At 44.5% G+C, this 13,895-nt stretch overlaps 1 protein-coding gene and 1 pseudogene across 1 annotated transcript in view; one reads left to right on the top strand and one right to left on the bottom strand.

Annotated features, from left to right (window-relative positions):
* LOC102861887 overlaps window positions 1-10,722 on the bottom strand; it is a 36,154-nt pseudogene extending 25,432 nt beyond the window's left edge.
* A 2,026-nt stretch (window positions 10,723-12,748) lies between these two features.
* Window positions 12,749-13,895, top strand: part of LGALS2 (lectin, galactoside-binding, soluble, 2) — a 3,846-nt gene continuing 2,699 nt past the window's right edge. Inside the window, exon 1 of the mRNA XM_006890219.1 lies at window positions 12,749-12,819. Coding sequence (XP_006890281.1) covers window positions 12,758-12,819 — 62 coding nt within the window. The 5' untranslated portion in view covers window positions 12,749-12,757. The remainder of the gene's footprint in view (window positions 12,820-13,895) is intronic.

Consider the following 13,895-nt stretch of genomic DNA (forward strand, 5'->3'; position numbering starts at 1 on the left):
ACAACTTGGTGAACACATCCAGGGGAGCATCTGTTAGCTGAAATACATCAATTGGTATACCATCTATTCCGGGGGCCTTATTTTTTGCTGTTTCTTTCAAAGCAGCTTGTACTTTTCCCTTCATTGCTCATATGTTATTTCATTAAATTCTTCTGTGTCTGCCAATTCCTTTCGATACAGTGACTCAGTATATTCTTTCCATCTTCTTTTAATATTTCCTGGATCGTTTAATTCTGCCTAAAGTATCCTTGATTATAGCAACTCAAGGTTTGAATCTGTTCTTCAGTTCCTTGAGCTTAAGAAATGCTGAATGTAGTGGAGTGCATTTGGGGCTGGGGGTGGGTAGGGTCGAGGTTGGGGGAATTGTATACCAACGAAGAAGTTTATCTTTTGCTTTTCAAAGAGAGGAGTGAACTACTGGGGGGAGGAGAGGTAAAGAAAAAAGTGCAACAATGAATGAATGAAAAATCTAAAATCTCTGAAAGTGTTCATTAAAATTAATAAAATAAAATTTAAAAAAGTAAAGACAAAAAAAACCCCAATCAAACCATAAGTCAGAATAACTACATTCTTTTCCAAAAAGGTTATAGAATTGGTAGGTTGTGGAACTGTTGAGGGCAATAAGAATAGAAATCATTATTTTGAGGATAATAGTAACAATGAAAATACTTTCATTCCTCCAGCTCTTACAATAAGACTTAAAATTACTGGAAGGGGTCCCTGGTTGACATAAATTTTTAATTGCTTGACTTCTAGCTGAAAGGCCACTAGTTCACAAATATCTTGAGCGTTTTGGCAGATCGTCCTGGTGATCTAATTTAGAAATTACTATGGAAAACTTCTCTGCAAATATGGGATCACCATGACTTGGAAACAACTTGACAAAGACAATAGCAATGGCAAAGCTTCTGAAGCAATGCCTGATGCATGGTAACTTTAAAAAAAATTAAGCTTTTTAAATGTGTGTTTTTTAAGTTTTTCCATGAATCATTTTATTTTTACTAATATAACTTAAAATAAAGTACACATTCTTTAAAAAAGAAAAAAGAAATGCTGAACGAGTTCGGCCCTTTTTCCCAGTCTGTGGCTTTTCTTTTTACCCTATTAGAGAAATTTTTCAATATGCATAAGGATTTGATTCTTAGAAGGTCCCATTCATCTATTTTATCCTCTACTGGTTGTAGACTTTTCAGAATGCTTGGAAGACTGTTTATGTTGTGGATTAGGACTTCTAGAGTTCTTCCAAGCTTTACTTGAATGAAGTTTATAGTCCTTGGTTTTAGTCCTAGGTCCATGATCCACTTTGAGCTGGTTTTTGTGTATGGAGTGAGGTGGAGATCTTGCTTGAGTTTTCTATGGATAGTTTTCCAATTTTGCCAGCACCATTTGTTAAAAAGGCTGTCGTTTCCCCACTTAACTGATTTCATCTCCTTGTCAAAATCAGTTGACCATAGGTAGATGGGCTGATTTCTGGATTCTCAATTCAATCCATTGATCTGTGTGTCTGTCATTGTACCAGGACCACACTGTCTTGACCACCACAACAATGTAGTAGGATTTGAAATCAGGGAATGAGATGCCTCCTACCTTGTTTCTCTTAATAAGGAGTACTTAACTTATTTGGGGCCTCTTTCCATTCCAAATTAAATTGGAGATTGCCTCTTCCATCTCATTGAAGAATGGAATTGGTATTTGTATTGGGATTGTATTGAACGTGTAAATTGCCTTTGACAGTATTGTCTTTTTCACAATATAGTCTTTCATCCATGAGCAAGAGATATTCTTCCACTTCTCCAGGTATCTTTTTTGTTTCTTGTAGTAATGTTTTGTGATTTTCTTTGAATAGGTAGATCCTTTGTGCTTCTGGTTAGATTTACTCCCAGGTATTTAATCTTGTGATTAGATATTATGAAGGTTACTATTTTTCTTAGCTCCACTTCTGTATTCTTTTTGTCACTGTAGATAAATCCAATTGATTTTTGTTGATCTTGTATCCTGCCACTTTGCTGGTCAACTATGTCCAGTAGTTTGCTTGCTGAGTCTTTGGGGTTTTCTAAGTATACTATCATATCATCTACATAGAGAGATAGTTTTAGCTCCTCTTTTCCAATTTGGATACCTCTTATTTCCTTCTCTTGCCTTACTGCTATTGCTAAGACTTCCAATACAATATTGAATAGGAGAGGTGATAGTGGGCATCCTTGCCTAGTTCTTGTTCTCAAGAGGAATGCCTTTAATCTCTCTCCATTGAGAACAATGTTGGCTCTCAGGTTTGCATATATACTTTTTACTATGTTGAAGAAATTCCCTTCTAATCCTATTTTGTTGATTGTTTTAATCAGGAAAGTTTGTTTAATTTTGTCAAAGACCTTTTCTGCATCGATTGATTGGGTCGTGGGGTTCTTGTTCTTTGCTTTGTTAATGTAATAAATTACATTGATTGTTTTTCTTATGTTGAACCATACTTTCATACTTCTTATGAATCCCACTTGGTCATGGTGAATTATTTTTTTGATGTATTGTGGGATTCTATTGGCCAACATTTCATTCAGGATTTTTGCATCAATGTTCATGAGAGATATTGGCCTATAGTTTTCTATTTTGGTGGTGTCTTTACCTGGCTTTAGTATCAAGGATATGTTTGCTTCATAGAATAAGTCTGGGAGAATTCCATCTTTTTCTATTTTCTGAAATAGTTTATGTAGAATTGGTGATAGATCTTCTCTGAATGTTTGATAAAATTCATTTGTAAAACCATCTGATCTAGGACTTTTTTGGCTGGTAGTTGTTTTATTACTTTTTCAATTTCTTCATTTGTAATGGGTCTGTTCAGGTGTTCAATTTTGGTTGGTGTCAGTTTAGGTAGGTTGCGAATTTCTATTTGTCCATTTCCTCTAGGTTTTCATATTGTTTGAGTATAATTTTTTATAATATTTCAATGTTAGCCTTTTTATGTTAGTTGGTTCTGTTGTGACAGTGCCCATTTCATCTCTTATTCAGATTATTTGTGTCTTTTCCTTTGTTAATTGTGCAAGTGGTTTGTTGATTTTATTTACTTTTTCAAAGAACTAACTCCTACTTTTGTTGATGGCTTCAATTGTTTTTCTGTTTTCTATTTTTTTGTTTCTAATTTTTATAATTTCAGGTTTTTTAGAGGGTGTTGGGTTTTCTTGCTGTTCTTTTTCAATTTGTTGGATATGTAGAGTTAGAGAGTCAATTATCTTTTTTTCCTGCCTTTTGATATGTTTGCTAATTGCTATAAATTGACCTCTGATTATTGCTTTGGCTGCTTCCCAGAGGTTTTGGTAAGTGATGTTTTCATTGTCATTTGTTTCAAGAAACTTTTTCCACCCCACATGAAGTCCTGCCATGAAGGATGTCTTTTATGTCCTAAAGAGTAAGGATGTTGCCTTGAAGACACAGGTACACCTGATCCAAGCTATAGTTTTGGTGTTACAATAATGCAGCCAAACCATAGCTATTTGAGGTTCAACAGAAAGAAATCCTCTCATGGTTAGATGTTGTAAGAAGGACAGATTACTTCACAGTAAAAGGTATCCTTTGCTCTGTGTAGGAATCCAGGTGGAACAGGGTGAGGTAGGGGCTGGCAGAGGAGGTTTGAGTCCAAGTTTTCTGTAAAACTCTGTGCTTGTGTAACTGTGTGAGAGACAGAAATTTCATTTTTAAACAGAACCTGATGCTGAAATAACAAACACACGAGGAGTGGTCTTCAATTCTGTGACCTTCTCTGAAGACATATGGGAAGCTAGCCAGGCCCACTGCCCAGCAGAGTTGGACTCACAGAGATCTTCAGCAGGCATCCATGGCCATGAGCCTCTTTATCCCAAGGAGTACCTGATGGACTTGAACCACTGACTCTTTGGTTAGCAGTCCAGCATGTAAGCATCTAATCCAAGGGCTTCTTGGGATGGCAGCAGTGAGGTCTCTAGACACTGTGGGCACAGTCTTACAGAGCTCCAGGCAGCATGTGGATGGGGAAGTTTAGAATAGATCTTTGTTTCTAAAGGGAGTTTTCCAGGCCACGCACCCCACATGCCACACTGCAGGATGAAATGGGACTTTGAGGTAGCGCAGATTGGAAGGGGCTGGATGACAGCAGTTTGGTGCTGACCTGAGGACAGGAATAGTGGGATACCCCAAGGGGTGATGTCCACTGGCACAGGGCTGACCTGAGGACAGGGATAAAGGGGTACCCAGAGGGCCAGTGTCCAGGCAGCACAGGGCTGACCCAAGGACAGGGATAGTGGGAGACCTGGAGGGCCAGTGTCCACTGGGCACAGGGCCAAATTACCAACAGGGAATTCAGTTGAAATCAGAGCTCACCGTTTCTTGTAAAATTAAGACATCCTTGGTAGAAAAGCATTGCAGCAACTCTAGATGAGACACAAGAGGGGTTGACCGCAGGAGGCAGGAGGCCAGCGTGTGGTGTCCCAGACCTCTGAGCACTGACTCCCAGGGAAGAGGTACACCATGAACTAGGCTAGACTGTGGCCTGGCACTGAACCCCCCACTGCCCAGGCTACTCCAACTCACTACAGGCTTGTGGGAGAGTGGACTTGCCCACTGGATTTCTTTCTTTTAATTCCCCACCACCACCACCACTGGGTTTCTCTCACAGCTCATGGGCTCCAGGCTGCTGTGCACTTATACACTATGTCACCAGGTCCCCTGGGAGCTGCCACAGCCCCCAGGACTCAGGAGTGGTGCCTGACTCAGCTCCCCTCTGGCAGGATGCTATTCTGGGTCCTGTCACTGGAGGCCTCAGGTGCTTGCAGACAGCAGCTGGTGGCCCAGGCTGCCCCAAGGTGTTCTCCATGAGGGAATTTCTCCCACCACTTCCTGGACTGCTTCTTCCTGGATGGCTTCTGGGTCCAAGCAGCCCAGGAAAACACAGCTCTATGTCTGCCTGTCCCCCCAGTTGCTGTGGACATAGCCTCCATGGGCAGGCCTCTTGGGGAACAAAGAATCTCCTGGTCATCCCCGTTTGCATCTCAATTGACATGCTAGTGAGGGGAGCTGGCCATGGTACACAGGGCAGGGCCTCCACATGGATGTCAGTCCTACGTCCCACGTCCCACTTTGGCTCCCTGACTGTGGTCATGTCTGTCCCCTGCATGAGTGTCTGTGCCTAATGTCCTGTGAGGCACCACTCAGAAGCAATGAGGTTAGGACACACCTGCTCCCCTTGGCCCCCTCTACCCCCAGGGAAGGCTGTGACAATGTCTCATCTCAGACCAAGTGGGTCCAGGCCGGGCATCCACCTGGAGCCTGGAACACATAAACCTCTGTCTGGTTGGAGGGGGTGACGGGCAGAGAAGAGCAGTCAGAAATGGTGCAGTAGTGGGAGATGCTGGGACAGTGGCGAAGCCCGGGGAGAGCATCCAGGAGGGGCCTGGTGGCACAGCGGTCAAGCACTCAGCTGGAAACGAAAAGGTCCATCATTGGAGCTGTCAGCAGCCCAGAGAGACATGTGGCAGTGGGCGTCCTGAAAGACTTCCAGCTGTGGACTCTGGGACAATGCATCATGCTGCTAACCCAATGGTCAGCAGTTCAAGTCCACCAGCCACTCTAAGGGAGAAAGGTGGTTCATCTCCAGTAAAGATGAACAGTATCAGAGACCCTCCGTGTTGCCATCAGCAGCGGTAGAGGACCACGACGGCATTTCATCCACGTGGAAGCACATCAGGAAGCTGGACAGTGACTCATCTTCCATAGCATCCTTGCTCTGTGCAGCATGTCAGCCAACCGTCGGGACTCACGCGGCAGGGCCACAACAGCAACTGGGCAGGGCCTGCTCGGTCCTGTGGGCCCACTCTGCTCTGCTCTGCTTGGGTCCACCTGGGCTGCGCTGGGAGCAGCTGGGCAGGAACTGCGCAGACACCCGTCCTGCTCCCTCAAAAACCTTTTTCATTTCATTTTTTATTTCTTCTAGTACCCATTCATGTTTAAGCAAGATGTTGTTCAGCTTCCAAACGTATGGGAGATTTTTCTCCTTTATCCTCTTGTTATTTTAATTTCTAATTTTGTTGCATTGTGGCCTGAGTAAATGCTTAGTATTATTTCTATATTTTTTAATTTGCTGATACTTGCCTACAAGATGTGATCTGTTCTGGAGAACGTTCCATGTACACTGAAGAAGAAGGTATACTGTGGGGTTTTTTGGGTACATTAGTCTATAAAGATCTGAGGCCAAGTTGGTTTATTGTGTGGTTTAATTCTTGAGCATCTTTGTTGAGTTTGTTTTCTGGTAGTTCTATCTTTTCTTGAGAGGAGTGTATTGAAGTCTCCAACTTCTATAGTAGTGTTGTCTATTTCCTTTTTCAGTTTTGTTAATGTTTGTTTTCTATGTTTTTCAGTTCTTTCCTTTGGTGTATAGATATTTATTATTGTTATGTCCTCTTGTTCTATTGACACTTTAAGCATTATATAGTGACCTTCCTTGTCCGTTATGATGGTTTTTGCATTGAAATTTATTTTAACACAGATTAATATCACTACTCCTACTTTTTTCTGGTTGCCATTTGCTTGGTATATTTTCCCCCCACCCTTTTTTTTTTTTAGTCTTTCTTTATCTTCACTTTTCAGGTGTGTCTCTTGTAGGCAGCATATTGATGGGTTTTCGGTTTTTATCCGATCTTTTACTCTTTTCTCTTCAGTGCTGCATTCAAACCATTCACATTCAGTGTGATTGTTGAGAGGCACGGTTTTATTGCTATCATTTTGTTGAGCTCTTTTTGGTGTTGTTAGTCGTTACTTTGATCCATCCTGCTTTCTATAGCACTTCTGTAACAAGGGCATCTCTCAGTGTTTCCTGCAACGTTGGTCTTGTATTTACAAACTCCTTGAGGTTCTGTTTTTCTGGGAATATCTTGATCTCTCCTTTATATTTGATGGACAATTTCACTGTATTCTAGGTTGACAGTTGTGTTCTTTGAGTTTTCCATATATGTCATTCCATATATGTCTCTTCCTGCTCATATGGTTTCTGCTGAGAAATCGCCACTTAATTTTATCTGCTCTGTCTTGTAGGTTCTCTGTTTCTCCCTCCCTGCTTTCAGAATTTTCTCCTTATCTTTGGTTCTGGCAAATTTGACTATGATATGCCTTGGTGTTTTTCTTTTGGGGTCTATTCTATATGGTGTTTTCTCAGCTTCTTGACTATATTCTCTCATTCTTCATTATGCCTGAGAAGTTTTCTTCTAGTAATTCTTCCACAACTTTTTTTGGTGCCTTTACTTGCTTCTACCTGTTCTGGGATTTCAGTGATGCACGTGCTATTTCTCTTGATGGTGTCTTACATTATTCTTAGATTTCCTTCTTTTTTGATTCTGCTTTTTGCTCCAGATCAGTGGTGACAATTGTATCTTCTATTTCACTGGTTCTGTGTTCCATCTCTTCAACTGCATTCATATGTCCCTCCATCATGTTGACAGCACTTGAAACATTGGACCTCATATTTTGGGTTGTGGTTTCTTGTTTTTCCAGAGTCTCTAATGCCTCATTTGTTTTATCTGCATTGTTTTGGATTTTTTTTTAAGCTCCTCCTGATTTTTGCTTGCAGTGTCCTAAGTTTATTTTTTACCCATTGAAAATATTCAATCATTGTTCCTTTACATTGTGTCAGAAAGTTCCATCAGACTTTCTGGCTTCAGGAAATCCATTGGTACCATGTCACTTTTGGGGAGTGACATCTTGCTTTGCACTTGTATAGTTTGTGAGGTGGCCTGTTTCTTTTGTGATGTTGCTGTAGTAGAATTTTTCATGCTTGAGGTGATGACAGGTTCTTGATCTGAAGTCACTGAGTAGCGGTGGGTGGAGCGTAGAGTTGGGCAGAATGTAGAGGTGGGCAGAGCATAGAGGTGGGCAGAGGGGGTCTCACGTGAGCACGAACTCTCACTGATTGAGCATATGAGGGGACCTTACTCAAATTCCAGCCCTCAGGCCTGTCTCCTGGCTACACTGGATTCTGTCTGTGCAGACCTGAATTTTTAACATCTGGGTAATCTTGGGGGTGGGAACACTCCTCATTTACTGCTACTTGAGCTCTTGAGAATTCTTTTACATACTACAACACAGGCCCACCTGTGTTGTTATTACTGTTAAGTACAGTCAAGTCTGCATACAAAATTTGTGTACATTATGTTCCATTCATGTACACTGTGCTTCACAAATTCCTTTGTTCCATTGTGTTTCATACTATCATTCATATACATTATGTTTTATAAAATTAATCACCATTGATCTATGCCCACTATCAGCCCATTTTTTCAGGTCACCATGGGATATTTCCTAATTTCTCCACCCCCTTGTCTACCTAACACACTCTGTGGCCCCATGATTTTCCCCTCCCAGGTATAGCTTTAAAATAAGGATTTGTGCTTAAATCTTAGATTTATCACTGTTCTAAAACAAGACTGACATGGGGAGCTTGGGGAAAACTAGAAAAAGAGGGGATAAATAATGAACACTGCATTGGAACAGATGAAGGAAAGAACTGTTTAAAAGGAATATGTGATCATGCATTATTTGTATGACAAAGTCCAGAATAAGAGGTGCATAGCCAAGTGGACTGGGGCACAGGGGAAATTGTGCAACAATGAATGATTTTTTTTTAAGTGAACCAAGAGGGGTGGGGAGGAAAATGTGCAACAATGAATGAATAAAAATCCAACTTTTCAGTAAACTTTTGTTAAAATCACAATAAAAAAATAAAAGATCTGTATTCTGGGGAGCCTAGGAAGTACCATGGTTAAAAGCACACAGCTTTGAATCCATAAAGGTCAATGGTTTGAACCCACCAGTGGCTTCCATAAAGCTTTCCTGCCTTGGAACCCATGTGGGGCAGTTCTGCTCTGTGTGTGTTTTGTGGGGGGTGTCCAAGAGAATCAGAATCAACCCTTTGACAATGGACTTGGTCTTAGTGTTTACTGAGGGAAGCAGAAAAGTTTTGTAGATGAAGGAATGTCTACAATGTATGCAATTTGCAGAAAAGTGCACAGGGGAGGAATGCGCATCAGCAGGATTGAGTTCCCTCTGCCGGGGGAGCAGCAGGGGCTGAACTCCTTCAGGTCTACCATCTCTCATTTTCCATGAAGAAGTCCTGGTGGTGTGGTAGCTAAGTGTTGGGCTGCAAACCAAAAGTTTGGTAGTTCGAACCCACCAGTGACTACTTAGAATGAAGACAAGACAGATTCCTCCAGAAGCCTGATGGAAGATTGTCAAAGTCAGAGCTGACTCAGCCGTAGTGGACTTTAAAGTTTTCCAGCATTGTAACCACTGTGGAAGGCGGTGTGGCGCTTTCTCAAAAAGTTGCAAACAGAAATACCATTGGACCCAGCAATTCCACTACTGGGAATATACCCTAAAGAAGTAACTGCCTCCCAAGAAGATATATGCACACCACTGTTTATTGTGGGTTTGCTCACAATAGCAAAGAGTTGGAAACAACCCAAATTCCCATCAACAAATGAATGGATAGAGAAGCTGTGGTATATTCACACAATGGAATACTACGCTGCTTTGAAAAACAAGGAACTCATGAAATGGGTGACCCTGGAGGACATTATACTGAGTGAAATATCTCAGTCACAAAAAGACAAATGTCACAAAAAGACAAATACTGCATAATGCCACTGTTATAAAACAGGACTGACATGGGGGCTGGGTGGAAACTAAGCAAAAAGGGGATAAATAATCTACACAGCATTGAAACTGATGAGGGCAAGAGCCGTATAAAAGGCTCTTGATATGATTACATATTATTATATCAAGATATATAGTATCATATCATATATATTATATATGATTATATCAAGATATGATATGATATAATATGATTAGATATTATTGGTGTGACAAGAGTCCAGAATAAGAGCTGCATAGTAAAGTGGTGGTGGTGGTGGGGACTGTATAACAATGAAAGAACTTTTTTTCCCAAAGAAAAAAGTGAACTGGGGGAGGGTGGACAGAGAGGAAAATGTGCAACAATGAATGATTGGAAACCCAGGTTCTTGATAAACTTTCATTAAAATCTCAAAAAAAGTTTTCTAGCATCGTGTTGTTGTGTGACCTTCAGTCAGAACCAACCCATAGCTGACCCTCCAGTGGGTTTTCAGAGGCAGTAAAAAGCTGAGAAGAGATTCCCTATCACATGTTGGAGCTGGTGGGTTTGAACTGTCTGCCTTCAGGTTGGCAGTGCAGCTCCTTATCACTGATCCACCAGAGCTAATGAGTGGACATCCTAATTAATAAGAACAACAAAGAGTCAAGTCCTTAGGTCCTGTTACCCCACCCTTTATCATTTTCTTCTCCCCCTCCAGTAGCTTTTCATACGTTCTGCTTGATGATTTCCTGGTAGGCACCAGGTGGGTGAAACCCCGGAACAAATCAAAGGATCATTGAAGGTCTGTGACATAGAAATTCTTTGCAAAGCAGCTCTCGGGATAGATGGAGCTGGAGCAGGGCTCAGGGCTGGGCTGGGTGGGGCCAGATCCTCTGGGCTGGGCTGGGGTGGAAATAGAGCCTCCATCTGTTTGTTCTGGGTGTGGATTGTTGACCCCAGAGGCCAGGGCCAAAGTCCTCCTTTACAGCCTTGGGATAAATGTGCTGGGATATAAGGGGCCTGTGAGGGAGTTCCTGAGCACAGCCGTTGTTGAGGAGACCAGGAGTCTGAGCTGCAAGCTGTTTGCAGAGTGTCGCCATGCCGGTGAAGTAGCTGGGGCCCCAGCACCGGGGGTGGGAACCTCAGTTTCCCCAACTAGAGAGCCAGGAAATTGGGCAGCCTCCCCAGCCCTTCAGCATCCAGGTCCCCCCAATCTTGGCCGGTTCTGGCCAGAGCATGGCACAATAATAATTGCTAATCTCTGTGAAGGTGTCATCGTGGGGCCGTGCTTAAGTGGCTTACCCAAATTTCAAACCTGCCAGGCACTCGGTGGGAGAGAAACTCTGTCCCTCTGACGCCTAGGAAATCCCATGGGGGGGGTCTGCTCAACCGCACCATCATAAAGATGAAGAAACTGAGCCCCAGAGAACACATTGGCCCAGGTCACAGTCGACAAATGCGGGGCGTGGAGCAGATCCTTTGTGAAGATCTTGCACTTGGACTGCAGTCATGACTCCGTCCTAGCTTGCTGTGTGACTTTGGACAAATCATTGCCCCCCTCTGAGCCTCAGTCTCTGGCATCTGAGTATGGGGCTCACAGGAGGATTAGATGGGGTGTAGACCTAGAGAGGGTTCTGTGCACCTCCCAGGGAGACTGGTGAGACCTCCCCCACTGCACGCCCCTCCCACATCTCCAGGGACCACTTCATTCAAACTCTGATCTCACTGAAGGGAGAAATCAGACCAGAAAAGGAAAAGGCTGACTGACACCAGGCCACTCAAACAGTACTAGAGCTGAAGATGGACTGCCCGCTTGCCAACTCCCAGGTCCTGGGCTCTGCGAACTGCCTCCAACCCCAGTTGGCCTCTCGGCCCCTCTCTGGGCCTCAGTCTCCCCATCTGGGGAGGACAGGATCATGAACCTGAATATTGTGGCATTTCCAAATCCTGTTACCGTGGAGCTTTCTGACCCCATGTGTTACAGAGTGCAGCTGCTCCAAAGGCCTTCTTGGCTGTCATCTTTGCCAGGCCTTTCTTCCTAGGTGCCTCTGAGTGGGTTTGAACCCATAACCATTAGGTTTGTAATGGAGTGCAGTGCTACTTAGGGACCTCCAACAGGTCTAGATAGACCAATGGCACCCCTGGCTCCAGCCTTTCTCATCTCCCTACCCTGCTGCCTTGCCTATCTTGGGGTGCTTCAACATGTTTGCCTATGGGAGGTTCAAGGTGCTGTGTGATAGAGTGGGGGTGCTCCTCCTTGTCCCCTCAGCTCTCCCACTCCCTGGGGAAGGGAGGCAGACTGGAAAATCCATGCTTCCTGCATGGTGTGTGGTGTTAGGCACGTGCACGTGTGTGTGTGTGTGTGTGTGTGTGTGTGTGTGTGTCCCCGTGCGTGTGTGCAGGCGTGTGTTCGTGCATGTGTGTGCCTGTGCACAGGAGGACGAGGGCCCATCGGTGGGGGCTGTGTGGCAGTGGGGTTGTTACAGTCCCTTCACAGAGGTACATTACCCACGCTGGACAAGCCTTGCCTCCATCCGAGAGGGAAAGTACTTTGTTAGAAAGGGGCCGAGTGAGCATTGTAATCCTCTGATTTTGAAGGCCGATCAGAGGAACTGGGGGGTCAGGTCTCCAATCTCAGGTCCCCTTTGCTCTGTCACTGGGCAGTTTTATCCCCAGCAGACATAAGACAATATCCAGGCACTTTTGGGATGAGCTGGACTTGGGGTGGTAGTGGCTATGTTGTCCCTTGCAGGAGTGGACAGAGGCCGACCTCTTAGGCTACTTGAAAGAAGCAGGAGGCTTCACACAGCTTTACCCAAATGTGCTTCAGTGATGAAGGCACAGTGCCCCTCAGATGGGTAAACTGAGGCACTGGGCCCTGAGCCTCTAAATCCAGCAGCTTTGCCAACTGAACTGGGGCCAGGGAGCAAGAGAGAGGGGCTCTGGAAAGCTCCCAGAGGTGCCAAAGCACTCATCAGACCCCAGTGGGGGGTGTGGCGGTCACAGGATGGCTGTGGATGGAACACGGTGCCTCAGTGGATGTCCCCGGGGAACAGTGCAGGGCACGGCGGGGGCGTTGCTGGGGTGTGGTCTAATGAACACTTCTCTGTGTAGGAAGAATTTGAAGTCAAGAACATGGACATGAAGTCGGGGACCACCCTGACAATTAAGGGCAAGATTTCCAATGATACCGACAAGTGAGTGGGGGCAGGTGGGGGTGTGTGCGTGGGGGGCAGGGTGGCCTCAGGATCAGAGTGTGAGGATCATCATGTCCTCCTCCCCTTTGCTTTTTCTCATATTAAGAATCTCACATTAGGCGAGTTCTGGTGGCCTAGTGGCAAGAAGCTGCACTACAATCCTGGAGGTGTGAGGTTCAAATCCACCAGATGCTCTGCTGAAGGAGGAACAATCTCCTCCCATACCAGTCAGATCTGATTTGACGGTACACACACACACACACACACACACACGCACACACACGAATCTCACATTAGGGAGCTCTTGTGTCTTAGTGCCAAGAAGCTTCACTGCAATCCCAGAGATACGTGGTTCAAATCCACCAGATGCTCTGCTGGAAAAGGAAGGGCAATCTCTTCCTACACAAGTCAGATCCGATTTGACAGCACACACACACACACACTTTTTTAAAAAAAAATCTCACATTAGAAAATGGGGTTGGGGACCCTCAGAATTTGAGCCCAAGCCTTATAATGTACTCAGTTCCTTGACCCCAACAGCTGCTGAAGGGATGAAGAGCCCTGAGCAGATTCCGGTGGGGTAGATAGATTACCAAAGGCGCAGCCCCCCAGGAACACACCTTTTATCCTGCTGGGCTAGAGGCCCACTTTTTAGGCATGTTAAGGCAAGAGCAGCCACCAGGGGGCGCCAAATGACCTCCTCTCCGCAGCTCCTTCAATGATTCATGAGTGTTGTTCTCCCTACACTGTGTGAAGTCACTGGGCTGCCCTGTGAGCAGGGCCACTTCAGCAAGGTCTCATCATGTAAGCAAGGACTTCAGCATATCAGAGGTCGTGAGGACAGAACCAGATAGGGCAAGGTTCAGGCCAGGGGCTCACAGGGTCACTACCAAGCTTACACAGCTCGATGGCACCAACAGCAAGACCCATCCCCACTGATGGTTGACCAGGAAGCAGGGCAGACAGAGGCCCCTAGCAGCAAGCAGAGAGAAGCTCCCTTGCTTTTCCTTGGGTCCCTTGAGATGAAAGAAATGTAGAGGATTCCTAGCCACAACTCAAAATGCCCCTGATCTCAG

The sequence above is a fragment of the Elephantulus edwardii genome, unplaced genomic scaffold, assembly GCF_000299155.1.
Source record: "Elephantulus edwardii isolate Elephantulus edwardi_28Jun2011 unplaced genomic scaffold, EleEdw1.0 scaffold00086, whole genome shotgun sequence".
Taxonomy (NCBI): domain Eukaryota; kingdom Metazoa; phylum Chordata; class Mammalia; order Macroscelidea; family Macroscelididae; genus Elephantulus; species Elephantulus edwardii.